This window comes from Phyllobates terribilis, unplaced genomic scaffold, assembly GCF_046119375.1.
Source record: "Phyllobates terribilis strain yellow unplaced genomic scaffold, ASM4611937v1 Scaffold_4__5_contigs__length_816908805, whole genome shotgun sequence".
Lineage (NCBI taxonomy): Eukaryota > Metazoa > Chordata > Amphibia > Anura > Dendrobatidae > Phyllobates > Phyllobates terribilis.
The window spans coordinates 52,222,212-52,248,825 of record NW_027362764.1 but is presented as its reverse complement, the minus strand read 5'-3'; the positions used below and the strand labels follow the sequence as shown (position 1 = coordinate 52,248,825).

General features: G+C 38.1%; 1 protein-coding gene across 1 annotated transcript in view; it reads left to right on the top strand.

Moving 5' to 3' along the window:
- The window catches only part of LOC141264911 (asparagine synthetase [glutamine-hydrolyzing]-like), a 70,279-nt gene extending 44,279 nt beyond the window's left edge, over positions 1-26,000 (top strand). The window contains exon 13 of the mRNA XM_073677323.1: positions 25,679-26,000. Within this exon, the coding sequence (XP_073533424.1) occupies positions 25,679-25,882 (204 nt within the window). The 3' untranslated portion in view covers positions 25,883-26,000. The remainder of the gene's footprint in view (positions 1-25,678) is intronic.
- Positions 26,001-26,614: the final 614 nt, after the last annotated feature.

The window sequence follows — 26,614 nt, the reverse complement described above, 5'->3', positions numbered from 1 at the left end:
TCGGCGGCCTAGTATCCATACTCAGTCCCCAGCCGCCTGGTGGCCGGGTGTCCCCGCTTGCTCCCCAGCCTCCAGGGGGTGGCCGGGTGTCCATACTCTGTCCCCAGCCACCCCTATTTGTCCCGGTAACCTTTCCCACACTTTTCTTAGCCTGGCCTGCTTTAGGGCAGCATTGGCCGAGCCCACCGGACTATCAGACTCCTCCGGTGGGCCCTGGCTTCTCCATCAGGGGAGTTGAGAGTGCCAAGGTGAGGAGCATGATGAGGATGATAGAAGTTAGCATCTGCTTTGTTTTGTTGTAATGCAAGCGCATGTATGTAGTAGCGGCTAGGCCTGAGGTGGTCAGCGTTTTGGCGCATATCCTACACCCTCTGAGGATTGCTGGATGTTTTCCTGCTACTATCCAAGTTCTATGACTCCCGTTAAAACAAAGCTTCGTTTATAAATGATGGATGAGGTGGTGGCAAAGGAGAAAGAGCAGGAGGAACAGGTACCATTCACATCAATATCAGGCCAGTCAACCAGATATGTCTTGTAGGATATGTTTCTGTAACAAAAGGAGCGGTTCGACTACACAGTTATAGGGCATACAGTGAGTGCAATGCCTACAAAAAATTTCGAGGCACTCCAATGCCCCTTGGAAATGACATGGAGGTCAGAGGGCGTTAACTAAACCTTTTTTTCCATTTATAGCAACTGGGTCTCCTGTGCATTGTTGGCCTAAGCAGTGAATGGAAGGCTTTCCAAAAATTATGAGGTACTGCAATGCCCCTTACAAGAGCCATGTGTGGCACCCCAGGGGTCTGGTCACCACAGTAATAGAGATATTACGTCGGAGAGCAAGTGGGAGGTTTCCTGGTCAGGATCCCTTAAACATACAACATCCTCCTGCCCCAGTCCTGGGAGGGGAGAATTCTGCCCTTATAAACTGGATCTGGGGCGGGGTTGAGTGAGTCAGAGAACAGAGAACAGTCAGAGTCAGAGTGAGAGCAAGGGAAAGTAACAGCAAGGAGCTCTGTAAGAGTTAGGAGCTAAAGACCAGGGGCTGGAAGCTGAGCAGAGCTCGCCCTGGCAGAAGACAATAGGAACCGGACACAGGAGTCCGAGGCTGTGAGGACTTATATATCCAGCAGCAGAAACCAGCCGGCAGGGGATTTCAGGTCCTCTGGCCATAGAAGCCCGGAGGCTCAGTCACAAGCAAGGGGCCAGCACCGCCGTCGTGGAGCGGAGGCTAACAGAAGGCCCCAAGTCACCAGCCATACGGTTGAGCACTACACGGTACACTCAGGGACGTGGGCTACTTCTACCCGCTTACAGCAAGGTAGCCAGGAAGAGTGCAGACAGACGGGGAGGCCTACAACTCCACCTGGCCAGGGGAACTCCTGCTTGCTCACAGACTGACCAGGCCTCTTATGCTAGCCAGTACTCCCGGGAGGGTCTACCTTATAATCATCAGTAAAGACCCTGAACTGCACTGCAAAGACTCAGTCGTTCCTGCTGCGCTCGTGCACCATCACCCCCATCATCCACACTCACTGCCCTGAGGCTATACTCCTCCCGTGGGGAGTTATCCCATTCTCTGCTGTGCACACAACACCAGCCTCAGCGGTCTGCCTCGCAGCGGTGGTACTCCCTGACCGCAATCCACGGGTGGCGCAGTCGGACAATTAACCTCAAAACCTAAGAAAGACTGCCACTGGTTTGACCAGCCTGAGCCACGGGACCAGGTCATCGCCACGGAGACTACAGACCCCAGAGACCCGGCACCGGGTATCCCACACACGTGTACACACGGCCCAGGGGGCGCGTCACATGTAGTACAGCATATTACAAACATAAGTCCCATTATTGGGGAGTGGGTGTCCCATAGTATTTGCTTATGCCTTGCAAGCAAAAGCTGCCAAAAATTAGGATGGAGCAACTTGCAATGCCCCTTACAAGAGCCATGCAGTACAGCATATTACAAACATAAGTCCCATTATTGGGGAGTGGGTGTCCCATAGTATTTGCTTATGCCTTGCAAGCAAAAGCTGCCAAAAATTAGGACGGAGCAACTTGCAATGCCCCTTACAAGAGCCATGCAGTACAGCATATTACAAACATAAGTCCCATTATTGGGGAGTGGGTGTCCCATAGTATTTGCTTATGCTTTCCAAGCAAAAGCTGCCAAAAATTAGGACGGAGCAACTTGCAATGCCCCTTACAAGAGCCATGCAGTACAGCATATTACAAACATAAGTCCCATTATTGGGGAGTGGGTCTCCCATAGTATTTGCTTATGCCTTGCAATCAAAAGCTGCCAAAAATTAGGACGGAGCAGCTTGCAATGCCCCTTACAAGAGCCATGCAGTACAGCATATTACAAACATAAGTCCCTTTATTGGGGAGTGGGTGTCCCATAGTATTTGCTTATGCCTTGCAAGCAAAAGCTGCCAAAAATTAGGACGGAGCAAATTGCAATGCCCCTTACAAGAGCCATGCAGTACAGCATATTACAATCATAAGTCCCATTATTGGGGAGTGGGTCTCCCATAGTATTTGCTTATGCTTTCCAAGCAAAAGCTGCCAAAAATTAGGACGGAGCAACTTGCAATGCCCCTTACAAGAGCCATGCAGTACAGCATATTACAAACATAAGTCCCATTATTGGGGAGTGGGTGTCCCATAGTATTTGCTTATGCTTTCTAAGCAAAAGCTGCCAAAAATTAGGACGGAGCAACTTGCAATGCCCCTTACAAGAGCCATGCGGTACAGCATATTACAAACATTAGTCCCATTATTGGGGAGTGGGTGTCCCATAGTATTTGCTTATGCCTTGCAAGCAAAAGCTGCCAAAAATTAGGACGGAGCAACTTGCAATGCCCCTTACAAGAGCCATGCAGTACAGCATATTACAAACATAAGTCCCATTATTGGGGAGTGGGTGTCCCATGGTATTTGCTTATGCTTTCCAAGCAAAAGCTGCCAAAAATTAGGACGGAGCAACTTGCAATGCCCCTTACAAGAGCCATGCAGTACAGCATATTACAAACATTAGTCCCATTATTGGGGAGTGGGTGTCCCATAGTATTTGCTTATGCCTTGCAAGCAAAAGCTGCCAAAAATTAGGACGGAGCAACTTGCAATGCCCCTTACAAGAGCCATGCAGTACAGCATATTACAAACATAAGTCCCATTATTGGGGAGTGGGTGTCCCATGGTATTTGCTTATGCTTTCCAAGCAAAAGCTGCCAAAAATTAGGACGGAGCAACTTGCAATGCCTCTTACAAGAGCCACGCAGTACAGCATATTACAAACATAAGTCCCATTATTGGGGAGTGGGTGTCCCATTGTATTTGCTTATGCCTTGCAAGCAAAAGCTGCCAAAAATAAGGACGGAGGAACTTGCAATGCTGGCACCCTGGTGGTATAGTGGTGCTGGAGGCTGAGGATAAGGAGAAGAAGATAAAACAGCCGAAACGAGGAAGCGTATACCCATGTGTGGGTGTGAAGCGGTGCATGTGAATACACCTCCTTAAATAACACAGTGGATTTGACTTTATGTTACTCTGCTGTCATTTGGTGATGATGAGAAGTCTGGCCCAATCCAGCCCTTGTTCATTTTGATAAGGGTCAGCTTGTCAGCATTGTCAGTTGACAGGCGAGTGCGCTTATCAGTTATAATTCCCCCAGCGGCACTAAAAACGCGCTCCGATAACACGCTAGCTGCAGGGCAGGCCAGGACCTCCAAGGCGTACAGAGCGAGTTCATTCCAAGTGTCCAGCTTGGATACCCAATAATTAAAAGGCACAGAGGAATCACGGAGGACGCTGGTACGGTCGGCAAGGTACTCCCTCACCATCTTTTGAAACTTTCCACTCCTTGTTAGAGTACCCCGTGCCTCAGGGCCTGTAAGCTGGGCGGGTGTCAGAAAACTGTCCCAGAACGTTGACAGTGTTCCCCTGCCTCTGCTGGATTGGAGTTGCATCTCTCTCGCCTGTACGCCTTGGTTGGGCAACAAACTGTGACCTCTGCCGCTAGCGTGTTCAGATGGGAATTTTTTTAAGATTTCTGTAGCAAGGGCCTTCTGGTACTGCCCCATTTTTGTAGACCTCTCCACCTCAGGAATAAGAGAGTGAAAGTTCTTGTAGCGGGGGTCTACAAGTATCACCAACCAGTAATGACTGTCACCCAACATTTTGACAACGCGAGGGTCACGGTTAAGGCAGCGTAACATAAAGTCAGCCATGCGTGCCAGACTGGTAATGGGCAAGATTTCCGTGTCCTCACCAAGATGACGACTGACCATGCTCTCCTCCTCCTCTTCCTCCTCCCCCCTGTCCTCAGGCCACCCACGCTGAACCGACGGTATGACACTTGTACAGGTACTACTGTCTACAACGCATGATAGCAGCTCCTGTTCTTCCTCCTCCTCCTCCTCCTCCTCCTCTCCCTCATTGTCCCTCAATGCACGTTGGGATGAGATGAGGCTGGGCTGTGTGTAATCGCCCGCTATGGCTTCTTGATCCATCTTATCATACTCTGGCTGCAATGCCTCCTCTTTAATTCTCTGCAGAGAGTGTTGCAAAAGACAGACAAGTGGGATGCTGACACTAATGATGGCGTCATCGCCACTCATCATCTTGGTGGCCTCCTCAAAGTTTGTCAAGATGGTACATATGTCAGACATCCAGGTCCACTCCTGAGGTCTTATGTGTGGAGTCTGACCTGAATATCGACGGCCTTGTTGCAGCTGGTACTCCACAACTGCTCTCTTCTGCTCACAAATCCTTTGCAACATGTGGACGGTAGAGTTCCAACGTGTGGGGACATCACACACCAGTCGGTGTGCCGGAAGCTGCAAACGCTGCTGCAACACAGCAAGGGCGGCGGAAGCTGTAGCCGACTTGCGAAAATGAGCTGACAGGCGGCGTACTTTCACGAGCAGATCTGGCAACTCGGGGTACGATTTAAGAAACTGCTGAACCACAAGGTTAAGCACATGAGCCAGGCATGGTACATGTGTGATCTCACCTCGCCTCAGAGCCGCCACCAGGTTACGGCCATTGTCACACACGACCATGCGGGGATGTAGGTTCAGCGGTCTCAGCCACAGAACTGCCTGCTCTTTCACAGCTGTCCACAACTCACAAGCAGTGTGAGGTTTATCACCTAAGCTTATGAGTTTCAGCACAGCCTGTTGCCGCTTGGCGGAGGCAGTACTGCAATGCTTCCAGCTTGTAACTGATGTGGTGATATCTGAGATGGAGGCTGGACATGAGGAGGAGGAGGAGGAGGATGATGCGCAGGAGCTGTACACTGTGGGGGCAACTCTGACTGACATAGGGTCCGCAATCCTCGGTGTGGGGAGGATGTGTTCCGTCCCAAGGTCCGACTGGGTCCCGGCTTCCACTATGTTTACCCAGTGTGCCGTCAGAGAGATGTACCGTCCCTGGCCACAAGCACTTGTCCACGTGTCCGTTGTCAGGTGGACTCTCCCAGTAACTGCGTTGTTGAGGGCACGGCAGATGCTTTGGGACATGTGCTTGTGTAGTGCGGGGATGGCACACCGGGCAAAATAGTGTCGGCTGGGGACCGAGTACCGAGGGACGGCCACCGCCATAAGATTGCGGAAGGATTCCGTCTCCAACAGCCTAAAAGGCAGCATTTCCAACGCAAGCAGTCGTGAAATGTGCGAATTTAGGACTGTGGCCTGTGGGGCGTTAGCTGCGAATTTCCACTTTCGTTCAAAGGTCTGGGATATGGACAATTGAACGCTGCGGTGGGACGTGGACGTTGATGCTGTTTCTTGAGAAACTGCCATAACAAGTGAAGACTGAGAGGAGGGGGCATCTTTACATGCAGTATTGACAGGGGATTGCCTTGCACACACAACAGGGTGTTCTATCGCACGCACAACAGTGGAAGAAGCAGTGGTGACACCCGCTGACACTGGTTGTGGACCCTGGGTTTCGCCCCACAAAGTCGGGTGCTTTGCTGCCATGTGCCTGATCATGCTGGTGGTGGTCAGGCTGGTAGCTTTGTCACCCCTGCTGATGCTGGCATGGCAGGTGGAACATATGGCCTTTTTGGGGTTATCAGCAGAGTCTTTAAAAAAATTACAGACTCTGGAAGACCTACCGCTTGTACTGGCAACGTCCCTCGTGTTGGTGTTACGGGGAACGGTTGCCTGCCTTCTGTCTGCGGCCACCACACTGCTTCTTCCTGCCTGTTGGGGTACTCTGCCTCCCTCCCCCTGTGTGCTGCTGGCCTCACTCTGCATGTCCTCCTTCCACGTTGGGTCAGTTACTAGATCATCCACCACCTCCTCCTCTTCCACTTGCGCACCACGATCCTCCTCCTCACTTCCTGGCAATTGTGTCTCGTCATCGTCCACCTCTTGTGACAGATTGCCAACGTCGACATCCTGTGGCCGTGGCTGTTCAAATATTTGGGCATCGCAACATGGGATCTTGTCTTCCACCACTTCAAGCGTATCAGGCGAGGGGCCCAAATATGGAAATGGACCAGTGAACAGCTCTTCAGAGTGTCCAAGTGTGGGATCACTTGCTGTCTGACGACACTCGGCATGGTGGGAGGAAGGAGCATCAGGGTGAGGAGGAGTATGCGGTCGAGACTCACGGCTACTAAGAGTTGACCGTGTGGAAGACAGACCGGAGGTGGTGGTGCCCAGGTAACTGGAAGTATTATCTGCTATCCAATTAATAACCTGTTCACACTGATCAGTTCTCAATACTGGTGTTGTTCTGTGCTTCCATAGTAATTCGGTCAAGAAGTGGGAGCGAGAAGATGTGGCTGTTGGTTGTGGCACATTTTCACGTTGGCCACGGCCCCGTCCTCTGCACGAACCATCACCAGAACGTCCACTTCCACGTCCCTTGCCACGCGCCTTGCCCATTGTAAATTAAGTAAAATAGCTTACACTTGCACTATCAATGGAAAAAGAGTAATAAAGAGTAGATTAGAACCGTGGAAGAGGAAAGCCACAGTTATTGTTTACTGGGGTATACCACACTTTTTTAAATAGAGATATTTGTGGCTGAACAGTGAGCGACACACTCAAACTGCTTTTTTTTTAGATACCAAAGGCCCAAAACTGGATAGTACAGCGATTTGACCCGTGGAACTGCGAAACCACACTGGGATGTCGGGCCTACACAAGACTATTTTCAACAGATATATTTTTGTGTCACAACAGTCAGGAGACACTACTGTTTTTCTTTACGGAAAAAACGACCAAAAGCTGAATAATAGAGATTTTTTACCGTGGGATGGCAAAACCACAGTTATTGTTTACTGGGGTATACCACACTTTTTTAAATAGAGATATTTGCGGCTGAACAGTGAGCGACACACTCAAACTGCTTTTTTTTTAGATACCAAAGGCCCAAAACTGGATAGTACAGCGATTTGACCCGTGGAACTGCGAAACCACACTGGGATGTCGGGCCTACACAAGACTATTTTCAACAGATATATTTTTGTGTCATAACAGTCAGGAGACACTACTGTTTTTCTTTACGGAAAAAACTACCAAAAGCTGAATAATAGAGATTTTTTACTGTGGGATGGCAAAACCACAGTTATTGTTTACTGGGGTATACCACACTTTTTAAAATAGAGATATTTGCGGCTGAACAGTGAGCGACACACTCAAACTGCTTTTTTTTAGATACCAAAGGCCCAAAACTGGATAGTACAGCGATTTGACCCGTGGAACTGCGAAACCACACTGGGATGTCGGGCCTACACAAGACTATTTTCAACAGATATATTTTTGTGTCACATCAGTCAGGAGACACTACTGTTTTTCTTTACGGAAAAAACTACCAAAAGCTGAATAATAGAGATTTTTTACCGTGGGATGGCAAAACCACAGTTATTGTTTACTGGGGTATACCACACTTTTTTAAATAGAGATATTTGCGGCTGAACAGTGAGCGACACACTCAAACTGCTTTTTTTTTAGATACCAAAGGCCCAAAACTGGACAGTACAGCGATTTGACCCGTGGAACTGCGAAACCACACTGGGATGTCGGGCCTACACAAGACTATTTTCAACAGATATATTTTTGTGTCACAACAGTCAGGAGACACTACTGTTTTTCTTTACGGAAAAAACGACCAAAAGCTGAATAACACAGATTTTTTACCGTGGGATGGCAAAACCACAGTTATTGTTTACTGGGGTATACCACACTTTTTTAAATAGAGATATTTGCGGCTGAACAGTGAGCGACACACTCAAACTGCTTTTTTTTTAGATACCAAAGGCCCAAAACTGGATAGTACAGCGATTTGACCCGTGGAACTGCGAAACCACACTGGGATGTCGGGCCTACACAAGACTATTTTCAACAGATATATTTTTGTGTCACAACAGTCACGAGACACTACTGTTTTTCTTTACGGAAAAAACGACCAAAAGCTGAATAACACAGAACACAGATTTTTTACCGTGGGATGGCAAAACCACAGTTATTGTTTACTGGGGTATACCACACTTTTTTAAATAGAGATATTTGCGGCTGAACAGTGAGCGACACACTCAAACTGCTTTTTTTTTAGATACCAAAGGCCCAAAACTGGATAGTACAGCGATTTGACCCGTGGAACTGCGAAACCACACTGGGATGTCGGGCCTACACAAGACTATTTTCAACAGATATATTTTTGTGTCACAACAGTCAGGAGACACTACTGTTTTTCTTTACGGAAAAAACGACCAAAAGCTGAATAATAGAGATTTTTTACAGTGGGATGGCAAAACCACAGTTATTGTTTACTGGGGTATACCACACTTTTTTAAATAGAGATATTTGCGGCTGAACAGTGAGCGACACACTCAAACTGCTTTTTTTTTAGATACCAAAGGCCCAAAACTGGATAGTACAGCGATTTGACCCATGGAACTGCGAAACCACACTGGGATGTCGGGCCTACACAAGACTATTTTCAACAGATATATTTTTGTGTCACATCAGTCAGGAGACACTACTGTTTTTCTTTACGGAAAAAACTACCAAAAGCTGAATAATAGAGATTTTTTTTACCGTGGGATGGCAAAACCACAGTTATTGTTTACTGGGGTATACCACACTTTTTTAAATAGAGATATTTGCAGCTGAACAGTGAGCGACACACTCAAACTGCTTTTTTTTTTAGATACCAAAGGCCCAAAACTGGATAGTACAGCGATTTGACCCGTGGAACTGCGAAACCACACTGGGATGTCGGGCCTACACAAGACTATTTTCAACAAATATATTTTTGTGTCACAACAGTCAGGAGACACTACTGATTTTCTTTACGGAAAATATACCAAAACCTGAATAATAGAGATTTTTTACCGTGGGATGGCAAAACCACAGTTATTGTTTACTGGAGTATGCCACACTTTTTTAAATAGAGATATTTGCGGCTGAACAGTGAGCGACACACTCAAACTGTTTTTTTTTAGATACAAATGGCCCAAAATGGATAATACAGAGGTTTGAACCGTGGAAGTGCAAAACAACACTTCTGTTTCTCTAGCCTACACCAGACTATTTTCAACAGTTATATTTGTGTCTGAAAAATCAGAGACACGCTTTTTTTTGGGGGGGGGGGGGGCACACCAAAAGGTTAATAAGACGGGTATTTGTACAGTGTGAAGGAGGAAAAAAAAGGAGGATTTAGATGAAAAAAAAGGATTTTCCCTGGCCCCCGACACTTGGTGCTAAGTCCAGCAATTTCAGCAACAGGAGCACACAGGACTGTAATGCAGCGTTTGCTGGTATAACCACTGTGTCTCCTATACAGCCTGCCTGCCTGGTATCTGGGATGGATATTAGTCCTGAAAAGGACTGTTTGTTTGTTCTGGCAGCCTTTACAGACCCTACACTAACTATTTCGCAGTTTATATCTCTCCCTAAATCAGCAGCGCTGTCCCTACACTGTCTAATCCGGAGCGACTGTGTCCAAGATGGCGGCGTCCGGTTTTAAATACTCGAGGTGACGCTGTGCGGCCAGCCAATCACTGTAATGCCCACAACCAACATGGCTGCAGCATTACATTGACTGGCTGGCAATCCCCGCATGTTCATTGGCTCTGTAAAGAGCGCCAAACATGCAGGGCGGAGACCCGAGCTCCCGCCCGAGTAACCCGGAAATGCTCGGTGCTCGCCGAAAATCCCGAGTAGCGTGATGCTCGAGCGAGTACCGAGCAGTGTCGAGCATGTTCGCTCAACACTAAATATCACTACTATAATACTGCCCCCTATGTACAAGTATATAACTACTATAATACTGCCCCCTATGTACAAGAATATAACTACTATAATACTGCCCCCTATGTACAAGAATATAACTACTATAATACTGCTCCTATGTACAAGAATATAACTACTATAATACTGCTGCTATGTACAAGAATATAACTACTATAATACTGCCCCCTATGTCCAAGAATATAACTACTATAATACTGCTCCTATGTACAAGAATATAATTACTATAATAATGCCTCCTATGTACAAGAATATAACTACCATAATACTGCCCCCTATGTACAAGAATATAACTACTATAATACTGCTCCTATGTACAAGAATATCACTACTATAATACTGCTCCTATGTACACGAACATAATTGCTATAATTCTACACCTATGTACAAGAATATAACTAGTATAATACTGCTTCTATGTGCAAGAATATAACTACTATAATACTGCTCCTATGTACAAGAATATAACTACTATAATACTGCCCCCCATGTACAAGAATATAACTACTATAATACTGCTCCTATATACAAAAAATATAACTACTATAATACTGCCCCCTATGTACAAGAGTATAACTACTATAACACTGCTCCATATGTACAAGAATATAACTACTATAATACTGCCCCCTATGTACAAGAATATAACTACTATAATACTGCTCCTATGTACAAGAATATAACTATTATAATACTGCTTCTATGTACAAGAATATAACTACTATAATACTGCTCCTATGTACAAGAATATAACTGCTATAATACTGCACCCTATGTACAAGAATATAACTACTAAAATACTGCTTCTATGTACAAGAATATAACTACTATAATACTGCTTCTATGTACAAGAATATAAATACTATAATACTGCTCCTATGTACAAGAATATAACTACTATAATACTGCTCCTATGTACAAGAATATAACTACTATAATACTGTTCCTATGTACAAGAATAGAACTACTATAATACTGTGCCTATGTACAAGAATTTAACTACTATAATACTGCTCCTATGTACAAGAATATAGCTACTATAATACTGCTCCTATGTACAAGAATATAACTACTATAATACTGCTCCTATGTACAAGAACATAACTACTATAATACTGCCCCCTATATACAAGAATATAACTACTATAATACTGCCCCTATGTATAAGAATATAACTACTATAATGATCTTTTTATTTAAAACTGACAACCAAATATTACAGAATAATTACATTAAAATCACTAAATAATAAATATTAAAGAAAATAAATACTGTGTTGTTACATCACTTACACAATAATATTAGATAACATTGATAAATCCCGCCACATGAATGTTCCTCCAGTTCACATTACCTGAGTTAATCTTTATGTCCTTCTTATACACTGACTTGAGACTTTCCAGGATCTTATACCTGACACTATCACAGGACAGGACCTCCTTATTGATGAGCAGGCAGCACCGTGCACACCACAGATGATAGATGGTCACCACATTTATAACATATAGTGAGCTTCGGTTATACGCCCTGAGCTCAGGCTGGAAGTCTCCGTACAGCAGCTGACCATACGACTGTCCCACCAGGTGCGGTAACTTTAGGGACAAGGACACACACTCCCATACCTGCATACTGAAGGGACACTCTAGAAGCAGATGCTCCATAGTCTCCTGTATATGGGGACACTCTTCTCTAGGACAGGATCTGTCTGATACATTCCTACACTTTAGGTTATCTCTGACGTACATCTTACCATGGAGCCCCAGCCACGCCACATCTCTCATATGAGTGGGAATTCTGGGATCTAGTACGTTTTTTGCAGCCTGTTTTACACCTAGACTTGGGGCGCCCCTCAGTTGAACATGGACACTAAAGTGAGATGACAGCACGTTCTATATAACTACTATAATACTGCCCTCTATGTACAAGAATATAACTACTATAAAACTGATCTTATGTACAATAATATAACTACTATACTACTCCCTCTATATACAAGAATATAACTACTATAATACTGCCGCCTATGTACAAGAATATAACTACTATAATACTGCTCATATGTACAAGAATATAACTACTATAATACTGCCCCCTATGTACAAGAGTATAACTACTATAATACTGCTCCATATGTGCAAGAGTATAACTACTATAATAGTGCTCCATATGTACAAGAATATAACTACTATAATACTGTCCCCAATGTACAAGAGTATAACTACTATACTACTGCTCCAATGTACAAGAATATAACTACTATAATACTGCCCCCTATGTACAAGAATATAACTACTATAATACTGCTCCTATGTACAAGAATATCACTACTATAATACTGCCCCCTATCTACAAGAATATCACTACTATAATACTGCCCCCTATGTACAAGAATATAACTACTATAATACTGCTTCTATGTACAAGAATATAACTACTATACTACTGCTCCTATGTACAAGAATATAACTACTATAATACTGCTCCTATGTACAAGAATTTAACTACTATAATACTGCTCCTATGCACAAGAATATAGCTACTATAAAACTGCTCCTATGTACAAGAATATAACTACTATAATACTGCTTCTATGTACAAGAATATAACTACTATAATACTGCTCCTATGTACAAGAATATAACTGCTATAATACTGCACCCTATGTACAAGAATATAACTGCTATAATACTGCTTCTATGTACAAGAAAATAACTAGTATAATACTGCTTCTATGTACAAGAATATAACTACTATAACACTGCTCCTATGTACAAGAATATAACTACTATAATACTGCTCCTATGTACAAGAATAAAACTACTATAATACTGCTTCTATGTACAAGAATATAACTACTATAATACTGCTCCTATGTACAAGAATATAACTACTATAATACTGCTCCTATGTACAAGAATTTAACTACTATAATACTGCTCCTATGTACAAGAATAGAGCTACTATAATACTGCTCCTATGTACAAGAATATAACTACTATAATACTGCTTCTATGTACAAGAATATAACTACTATAATACTGCTCCTATGTACAAGAATATAACTGCTATAATACTGCCCCCTATGTACAAGAATATAACTACTATAATAGTAATCCCTATGTACAAGAATAAAACTACTATAATACTGCTCCTATGTACAAGAATATAACTACTATAATACTGCTCCTATGTATAAGAATATAGCTACTATAATACTGTTCCTATGTACAAGAATATAACTACTATAATACTGCTCCTATGTACAAGAATATAACTACTATAATACTGCTTCTATGTACAAGAATATAACTACTATAATACTGCTTCTATGTACAAGAATATAACTACTATAATACTGCCCCTATGTACAAGACTATAACTACTATAATACTGCTCCTATGTACAAGAATATAACTACTATAATACTGCTCCTATGTACAAGAATATAACTACTATAATACTGCCCCTATGTACAAGAATATAACTACTATAATACTGCCCCCTATGTACAAGATTATAACTACTATAATACTGATCTTATGTACAATAATATAACTACTATACTACTCCCTCTATATACAAGAATATAACTACTATAATACTGCCCCCTATGTACAAGAATATAACTACTATAATACTGCCCCTATGTACAAGAATATAACTACTATAATACTGCCCCCTATGTACAAGAATATAACTACTATAATACTGCCCCTATGTACAAGAATATAACTATTATAATACTGCCCCTATGTACAAGAATATAACTACTGTAATACTGCCGCCTATGTACAAGAATATAACTACTATAATACTGCTCATATGTACAAGAATATAACTACTATAATGCTGCCCCTATGTACTAGAATATAACTACTATAATACTGCCCCCTATGTACAAGGATACAACTATTATAATACTGCTCCTTTGTACAAGGATATAACTACTATAATACTGCTCCTATGTAGAAGAATGTAACTACTATAATACTGCCCCTATGTACAAGAATATAACTACTATAATACTGCCCCCTATGTACAAGAATATAACTACTATAATACTGCCCCTATGTACAAGAATATAACTACTATAATACTTCCCACTATGTACACAGGAATATAACTCTATAATACTACCCCCTATGTACAAGAGTATAACTACTATAACACTGCTCCATATGTACAAGAATATAACTACTATAATACTGCCCCTATGTACAAGAGTATAACTACTATAATACTGCTCCATATGTACAAGAGTATAACTACTATAATACTGCTCCATATGTACAAGAATATAACTACTATAATACTGTCCCCTATGTACAAGAATATAACTACTATAATACTGCTCCAATGTACAAGAATATAACTACTATAATACTGCCCCCTATGTATAAGAATATAACTACTATAATACTGCCCCTATGTACAAGAATATAACTACTATAATACTGCCCCTATGTACAAGAATATAACTACTATAATACTGCCCCTATGTACAAGAATATAACTACTATAATACTGCTCCTATGTACAAGAATATCACTACTATAATACTGCCCCCTATGTACTAGAATATCACTACTATAATACTGCCCCCTATGTACAAGAATATAACTACTATAATACTGCCCCCTATGTACAAGAATATAACTACTATAATACTGCTCCTAAGTACAAGAATATCACTACTATAATACTGCCCCCTATGTACAAGAATATAACTACTATAATACTGCCCCCTATGTACAAGAATATAACTACTATAATACTGCCCCTATGTACAAGAATATAACTACTATAATACTGCCCCCTATGTACAAGAATATAACTACTATAATACTGCCCCTATGTACAAGAATATAACTACTATATTATTGCTCCTATGTACAAGAATATCAATACTATAATACTGCCCCCTATGTACAAGAATATCACTACTATAATACTGCCCCCTATGTACAAGAATATAACTACTATAATACTGCCCCCTATGTACAAGAATATAACTACTATAATACTGCTCCTATGTACAAGAATATCACTAGTATAATACTGCCCCCTATGTACAAGAATATCACTACTATAATACTGCCCCCTATGTACAAGAATATAACTACTATAATACTGCTCCTATGTACAAGAATATAACTACTATAATACTGCTTCTATGTACAAGAATATAACTACTATAATACTGCTCCTATGTACAAGAATATAACTACTATAATACTGCTCCTATGTACAAGAATTTAAATACTATAATACTGCTCCTATGTATGAGAATATAGCTACTATAATACTGCTCCTATGTACAAGAATATAACTACTATAATACTGCTTCTATGTACAAGAATATAACTACTATAATAGTGCTCCTATGTACAAGAAGATAACTGCTATGATACTACACCGTATGTACAAGAATATAACTACTATAATAGTGCTCCTATGTACAAGAAGATAACTGCTATGATACTACACCGTATGTACAAAAATATAACTACTATAATACTGCTTCTATGTACAAGAATATAACTAATATAATACTGCCTCCTATGTACAAGAATATAACTACTATAATACTGCTCCTATGTACAAGAATATAACTACTATAATACTGCCCCTATGTACAAGAATATAATTACTATAATACTGATTCTATGTACAAGAATATAACTACTATAATACTGCTCCTATGTACAAGAATATAACTACTATAATACTGCCCCCTATGTACAAGAATATAACTACTATAATACTGCCCCTATGTACAAGAATATAACTACTATAATACTGCCCCCTATGTACAAGAATATAACTACTATAATACTGCCCCCTATGTACAAGAATATAACTACTATAATACTGCCCCTATGTACAAGAATATGACTACTATAATACTGCCCCCTATGTACAAGAATATAACTACTATAATACTGCCCCTATGTACAAGAATATAACTACTATATTATTGCTCCTATGTACAAGAATATCACTACTATAATACTGCCCCCTATGTACAAGAATATCACTACTATAATACTGCCCCCTATGTACAAGAATATAACTACTATAATACTGCCCCCTATGTACAAGAATATAACTACTATAATACTGCTCCTATGTACAAGAATATCACTAGTATAATACTGCCCCCTATGTGCAAGAATATCACTACTATAATACTGCCCCCTATGTACAAGAATATAACTACTATAATACTGCTCCTATGTACAAGAATATCACTAGTATAATACTGCCCCCTATGTACAAGAATATAACTACTATAATACTGCTCCTATGTACAAGAATATCACTAGTATAATACTGCCCCCTATGTACAAGAATATCACTACTATAATACTGCCCCTATGTACAAGAATATAACTACTATAATACTGCTCCTATGTACAAGAATATAACTACTATAATACTGCTTCTATGTACAAGAATATAACTACTATAATACTGCTCCTATGTACAAGAATATAACTACTATAATACTGCTCCTATGTACAAGAATTTAAATACTATAATACTGCTCCTATGTACGAGAATATAGCTACTATAATACTGCTCCTATGTACAAGAATATAACTACTATAATACTGCTTCTATGTACAAGAATATAACTACTATAATAGTGCTCCTATGTACAAGAAGATAACTGCTATGATACTACACCGTATGTACAAGAATATAACTACTATAATAGTGCTCCTATGTACAAGAAGATAACTGCTATGATACTACACCGTATGTACAAGAATATAACTACTATAATACTGCTTCTATGTACAAGAATATAACTAATATAATACTGCCTCCTATGTACAAGAATATAACTACTATAATACTGCTCCTATGTACAAGAATATAACTACTATAATACTGCCCCTATGTACAAGAATATAACTACTATAATACTGCTTCTATGTACAAGAATATAACTACTATAGTACTGCTCCCATGTACAAGAATTTAACTACTATAATACAGCTCCTATGTACAAGAATATAGCTACTATAATACTGCTCCTATGTACAAGAATATAACTACTACAATACTGCTTCTATGTACAAGAATATAACTACTATAATACTGCTCCTATGTACAAGAATATAACTGCTATAATACTGCCCCCTATGTACAAGAATATAACTACTATAATACTACTCCCTATGTACAAGAATATAACTACTATAATACTGCTCCTATGTACAAGAATATAACTACTATAATACTGCTCCTATGTATAAGAATATAGCTACTATAATACTGTTCCTATGTACAAGAATATATAACTACTATAATACTGCTCCTATGTACAAGAATATAACTACTATAATACTGCTTCTATGTACAAGAATATAACTACTATAATACTGCCCCTATGTACAAGACTATAACTACTATAATACTGCTCCTATGTACAAGAATATAACTACTATAATACTGCTTCTATGTACAAGAATATAACTACTATAATACTGCCCCTATGTACAAGACGATAACTACTATAATACTGCTCATATGTACAAGAATATAACTACTATAATACTGCTCCTATGTACAAGAATATAACTGCTATAATACTGCACCTATGTACAAGAATATAACTAGTATAATACAGCCCCTATGTACAAGAATATAATTACTATAATACTGCCCCCTATGTACAAGAATATAACTACTATAATACTGATCTTATGTACAATAATATAACTACTATACTACTCCCTCTATATACAAGAATGTAACTACCATAATACTGCCCCCTATGTACAAGAATATAACTACTATAATACTGCCCCTATGTACAAGAATATAACTACTATAATACTGCCCCCTATGTACAAGAATATAACTACTATAATACTGCCCCTATGTACAAGAATATAACTATTATAATGCTGCCCGTATGTAAAAGAATATAACTACTGTAATACTGCCTCCTATGTACAAGAATATAACTACTATAATACTGCTCATATGTACAAGAATATAACTACTATAATACTGCCCCTATGTACAAGAATATAACTACTATAATACTGCCCCCTATGTACAAGGATACAACTATTATAATACTGCTCCTTTGTACAAGAATATAACTACTATAATACTGCTCCTATGTACAAGAATGTAACTACTATAATACTGCCCCTATGTACAAGAATATAACTACTATAATACTGCCCCCTATGTACAAGAATATAACTACTATAATACTGCCCCTATGTACAAGAATATAACTACTATAATAGTGCTGCTATGTACAAGAATGTAACTACTATAATACTGATCTTATGTACAATAATATAACTACTATACTACTCCCTCTATATACAAGAATATAACTACTATAATACTGCCCCCTATGTACAAGAATATAACTACTATAATACTGCCCCTATGTACAAGAATATAACTACTATAATACTGCCCCCTATGTACAAGAATATAACTACTATAATACTGCCCCTATGTACAAGAATATAACTACTGTAATACTGCCGCCTATGTACAAGAATATAACTACTATAATACTGCTCCTATGTACAAGAATGTAACTACTATAATACTGCCCCTATGTACAAGAATATAACTACTATAATACTGCCCCCTATGTACAAGAATATAACTACTATAATACTGCCCCTATGTACAAGAATATAACTACTATAATACTTCCCACTATGTACACAGGAATATAACTCTATAATACTACCCCCTATGTACAAGAGTATAACTACTATAACACTGCTCCATATGTACAAGAATATAACTACTATAATACTGCCCCCTATGTACAAGAGTATAACTACTATAATACTGCTCCATATGTACAAGAGTATAACTGCTATAATACTGCTCCATATGTACAAGAATATAACTACTATAATACTGTCCCCTATGTACAAGAATATAACTATTATAATACTGCTCCAATGTACAAGAATATAACTACTATAATACTGCCCCCTATGTACAAGAATATAACTACTATAATACTGCCCCTATGTACAAGAATATAACTACTATAATACTGCCCCCTATGTACAAGAATATAACTACTATAATACTGCCCCTATGTAAAAGAATATAACTACTATAATACTGCTCCTATGTACAAGAATATCACTACTATAATACTGCCCCACTATGTACAAGAATATCACTACTATAATACTGCCCCTATGTACAAGAATATAACAACTATATTACTGCCCCCTATGTACAAGAATATAACTACTATAATACTGCTCCTAAGTACAAGAATATCACTACTATAATACTGCCCCCTATGTACAAGAATATAACTACTATAATACTGCCCCCTATGTACAAGAATATAACTACTATAATACTGCCCCTATGTACAAGAATATAACTACTATAATACTGCCCCCTATGTGCAAGAATATAACTACTATAATACTGCCCCTATGTACAAGAATATAACTACTATATTACTGCTCCTATGTACAAGAATATCACTACTATAATACTGCCCCCTATGTACAAGAATATCACTACTATAATACTGCCCCCTATGTACAAGAATATAACTACTATAATACTGCCCCCTATGTACAAGAATATAACTACTATAATACTGCTCCTATGTACAAGAATATCACTACTATAATACTGCCCCCTATGTACAAGAATATCACTACTATAATACTGCCCCCTATGTACAAGAATATAACTACTATAATACTGCTCCAATGTACAAGAATACAACTACTATAATACTGCTCCTATGTACAAGAATATAACTACTATAATACTGCTCCTATGTACAAGAATATAACTACTATAATACTGCTCCTATGTACAAGAATATAACTACTATAATACTGCTTCTATGTACAAGAATATAACTACTATAATACTGCTCCAATGTACAAGAATATAACTACTATAATACTGCACCTATGTACAAGAATTTAAATACTATAATACTGCTCCTATGTACGAGAATATAGCTACTATAATATTGCTCCTATGTACAAGAATATAACTACTATAATACTGCTTCTATGTCCAAGAATATAACTACTATAATACTGCGCCTATGTACAAGAAGATAACTGCTATAATACTACACCCTATGTACAAGAATATAACTAGTATAATACTGCTTCTATGTACAAGAATATAACTGCTATAATACTGCTTCTATGTACAAGAATATAACTACTATAATACTGCTCCTATGTACAATAATATAACTACTATAATACTGCTCCTATGTACAAGAATTTAACTACTATAATACTGCTTCTATGTACAAGAATATAACTACTATAATACTGCTCCTATGTACAAGAATATAACTACTATAGTATTGCTCCTATGTACAAGAATTTAACTACTATAATACAGCTCCTATGTACAAGAATATAGCTACTATAATACTGCTTCTATGTACAAGAATATAACTACTACAATACTGCTCCTATGTACAAGAATATAACTGCTATAATACTGCCCCCTATGTACAAGAATATAACTACTATAATGCTGCTCCTATGTACAAGAATATAACTACTATAATACTGCTCCTATGTATAAGAATATAGCTACTATAATACTGTTCCTATGTACAAGAATATAACTACTGTAATACTGCTCCTATGTACAAGAATATAACTACTATAATACTGCTTCTATGTACAAGAATATAACTACTATAATACTGCCCCTATGTACAAGACGATAACTACTATAATACTGCTCCTATGTACAAGAATATAACTACTATAATACTGCTTCTATGTACAAGAATATAACTAGTATAATACTGCCCCTATGTACAAGAATATAACTACTATAATACTGCCCCCTATGTACAAGAATATAACTGCTATAATACTAATCTTATGTACAATAATATAACTACTATACTACTCCCTCTATATTCAAGAATGTAACTACTATAATACTGCCCCCTATGTACAAGAACATAACTACTATAATACTGCCCCCTATGTACAAGAATATAACTACTATAATACTGCCCCCTATGTACAAGAATATAACTACTATAATACTGCCCCTATGTACAAGAATATAACTATTATAATGCTGCCCGTATGTACAAGAATATAACTACTGTAATACTGCCTCCTATATACAAGAATATAACTACTATAATACTGCTCATATGTACAAGAATATAACTACTATAATACTGCCCCTATGTACAAGAATATAACTACTATAATACTGCCCCCTATGTACAAGGATACAACTATTATAATACTGCTCCTTTGTACAAGAATATAACTACTATAATACTGCTCCTATGTTCAAGAATGTAACTACTATAATACTGCCCCTATGTACAAGAATATAACTACTATAATACTGCCCCCTATGTACAAGAATATAACTACTATAATACTGCCCACTATGTACACAGGAATATAACTCTATAATACTACCCCCTATGTACAAGAGTATAACTACTATAACACTGCTCCATATGTACAAGAATATAACTACTATAATACTGCCCCCTATGTACAAGAGTATAACTCCTATAATACTGCTCCATATGTACAAGAGTATTACTACTATAATACTGCTCCATATGTACAAGAATATAACTACTATAATACTGTCCCCTATGTACAAGAATATAACTACTATAATACTGCTCCAATGTACAAGAATATAACTACTATAATACTGCCCCCTATGTACAAGAATATAACTACTATAATACTGCCCCTATGTACAAGAATATAACTACTATAATACTGCCCCCTATGTACAAGAATATAACCACTATAATACTGCCCCTATGTACAAGAATATAACTACTATAATACTGCCCCTATGTACAAGAATATAACTACTATAATACTGCCCCCTATGTACAAGAGTATCACTACTATAATACTGCCCCCTATGTACAAGAATATCACTACTATAATACTGCCCCCTATGTACAAGAATATAACTACTATAATACTGCCCCTATGTACAAGAATATAACTACTATAATACTGCTCCTATGTACAAGAATATCACTACTATAATACTACCCCCTATGTACAAGAATATCACTACTATAATACTGCCCCCTATGTACAAGAATATCACTACTATAATACTGCCCCCTATGTACAAGAATATAACTACTATATTACTGCTCCTATGTACAAGAATATAAATACTGCTCCTATGTACAAGAATATAACTACTATAATACTGCTTCTATGTACAAGAATATAACTACTATAATACTGCTCCTATGTACAAGAATATAACTGCTATAATACTGCACCCTATGTACAAGAATATAACTACTATAATACTGCTTCTATGTACAAAAATATAACTACTATAATACTGCTTCTATGTACAAGAATATAACTACTATAATACTGCTCCTATGTACAAGAATATAACTACTATAATACTGCTCCTATGTACAAGAATATAACTACTATAATACTGCTTCTATGTACAAGAATATAACTACTATAATACTGCTCCTATGTACAAGAATATAACTACTATAATACTGCTCCTATGTACAGTAATTTAACTACTATAATACTGCTATGTACAAGAATATAGCTACTATAATACTGCTCCTATGTACAAGAATATAACTACTATAATACTGCTTCTATGTACAAGAATATAACTACTATAATACTGCTCCTATGTACAAGAATATAACTGCTATAATACTGCCCCTATGTACAAGAATATAACTACTATAATACTACTCCCTATGTACAAGAATATAACTACTATAATACTACTCCCTATGTACAAGAATATAACTACTATAATACTGCTCCTATGTACAAGAATATAACTACTATAATACTGCTCCTATGTACAAGAATATAACTACTATAATACTGCCTCCTGTGTACAAGAATATAGCTACTATAATACTGCTCCTATGTATAAGAATATAGCTACTATAATACTGTTCCTATGAACAAGAATATAACTACTATAATACTGCTCCTATGTGCAAGAATATAGCTACTATAATACTGCTCCTATGTACAAGAATATAACTACTATAATACTGCCCCCTATGTACAACAATATAACTAATATAATGCTGCTCCTATGTATAAGAATATAGCTACTATAATACTGTTCCTATGTACAAGAATATAACTTCTATAATACTGCTCCTATGTGCAAGAATATAACTACTATAATACTGCCCCCTATGTACAAGAATATAACTACTATAATACTGCTCCTATGTACAAGAATATAACTACTATAATACTGCTCCTATGTACAAGAATATAACTACTATAATACTGCCTCCTGTGTACAAGAATATAGCTACTATAATACTGCCCCTATGTACAAGAATATAACTACTATAATACTGCTCCTATGTATAAGAATATAGCTACTATAATACTGTTCCTATGTACAAGAATATAACTACTATAATACTGCTCCTATGTACAAGAATATAACTACTATAATACTGCTCCTATGTACAAGAATATAACTACTATAATACTGCTCCTATGTACAAGAATATAACTACTATAATACTGCTTCTATGTATAAGAATATAACTACTATAATACTGCTCCTATGTACAAGAATATAACTACTATAATACTGCTCCTATGTACAAGAATTTGACTACTATAATACTGCTCCTATGTACAAGAATATAGCTACTATAATACTGCTCCTATGTACAAGAATATAACTACTATAATACTGCTTCTATGTACAAGAATATAACTACTATAATACTGCTCCTATGTACAAGAATATAACTGCTATAATACTGCCCCCTATGTACAAGAATATAACTACTATAATACTACTCCCTATGTGCAAGAATATAACTACTATAATACTGCTCCTGTGTACAAGAATATAACTACTATAATACTGCTCCTATGTACAAGAATATAAGTACTATAATACTGCTCCTATGTATAAGAATATAGCTACTATAATACTGTTCCTATGTACAAGAATATAACTACTATAATACTGCTCCTATGTACAAGAATATAGCTACTATAATACTGCCCCTATGTACAAGAATATAACTACTATAATATTGCACCTATGTACAAGAATATAACTACTATAATACTGCTCCTATGTACAAGAATATAACTACTATAATACTGCTTCTATGTACAAGAATATAACTACTATAATACTGCTCCTATGTACAAGAATATAACTGCTATAATACTGCCCCCTATGTACAAGAATATAACTACTATAATACTACTCCCTATGTGCAAGAATATAACTACTATAATACTGCTCCTGTGTACAAGAATATAACTACTATAATACTGCTCCTATGTACAAGAATATAAGTACTATAATACTGCTCCTATGTATAAGAATATAGCTACTATAATACTGTTCCTATGTACAAGAATATAACTACTATAATACTGCTCCTATGTACAAGAATATAACTGCTATAATACTGCCCCCTATGTACAAGAATATAACTACTATAATACTACTCCCTATTTACAAGAATATAACTACTATAATACTGCTCCTGTGTACAAGAATATAACTACTATAATACTGCTCCTATGTACAAGAATATAACTACTATAATACTGCCTCCTGTGTACAAGAATATAGCTACTATAATACTGCTCCTATGTACAAGAATATAACTACTATAATACTGCTCCTATGTACAAGAATATAACTACTATAATACTGCTCCTATGTATAAGAATATAGCTACTATAATACTGTTCCTATGTACAAGAATATAACTACTATAATACTGCTCCTATGTACAAGAATATAGCTACTATAATACTGCTCCTATGTACAAGAATATAACTGCTATAATACTGCCCCCTATGTACAAGAATATAACTACTATAATACTGCTCCTATGTATAAGAATATAGCTACTATAATACTGTTCCTATGTACAAGAATATAACTACTATAATACTGCTCCTATGTATAAGAATATAGCTACTATAATACTGCTCCTATATACAAGAATATAACTGCTATAATACTGCCCCCTATGTACAAGAATATAACTACTATAATACTGCTCCTATGTATAAGAATATAGCTACTATAATACTGTTCCTATGTACAAGAATATAGCTACTATAATACTGCCCCTATGTACAAGAATATAACAACTACTGTATAATACTGTTCTGGACAACTTGTATTACAATAATAGTCTCACGCCTTTATAACATACTTACCTCTGCTATGTCTGCCTGTCCAGCTCCCAGCCTCCAAAGCTGTGGTCACAAGTTATTTTCTGGGTCATGCTGCGCCGTTCTTACATTTGTAGAAGCTGATGGAACCTCGACTCGATACATTGTTGCAGAACTGAATGTCCATTGTTTCTTTCTCTCCAGGTCGATGACACAATGCTGGAGAAATCTGCCGAAAAGTTTCCCTTTAATTCTCCCAAGACAAAGGAAGGTTACTTCTACCGTCAGATCTTTGAGAAGTATTACCCGGGGCGAGCTGACTGGCTGACTCATTACTGGATGCCTCGATGGATCCACGCCACCGACCCGTCTGCCCGGACACTCACACATTACAAATCTGATGCCTAAAGTTATATTTAATCTTGAGGAAGAAAGAATTATTTCCCACTTCACATAAATTGTCTCTTTTTTTTTTTTTAAGACGACCGTTTACAATAAAAACCAGTGGAGAAGGATTACACGTAAATGTTCCCGAGAATGATGGCTTATGTTACTCTGACACTTCATCCTCTGGAGGATGTAATGCATTCACCTCCACCTCCTGATTGACAGATCCTGTTATAAGATGGAATTTTACAGGTTGTTGTCTGGGGGTCCCCACACTATGAATCACACACTGACCTGTCAATTGGCTGGAGATACGAAAATATGAATGCACATCATTCTATAAATGTAGAGCATACAGGTAGCCCCTACAGACATTGTGGACCAGCAGATGTGGGGGACTTTGCTAAGACGTCCACCTTACCGATAGATGGACATCCTCTACATACTATACAACACAGGACATATCCTCTATATACTACACCACACGGGACACATCCTCTATATACTACACCACACGGAACACGTCCTCTATATACTACATCACGCGGGACACGTCCTCTATATACTACATCACACGGGACACATCCTCTATATACTACACCACACGGGACACATCCTCTATGTGACATGCAGAAGTAGTGCTGTTGCTTCAAAAGCATCCAGCAACTATAAGAGTTAACACAGTCACAAGAGACAGGAAGTGTTGTGCTTCAGAAGCATCCAGCAACTAGAGGGGTTAACACAGTCACAGGA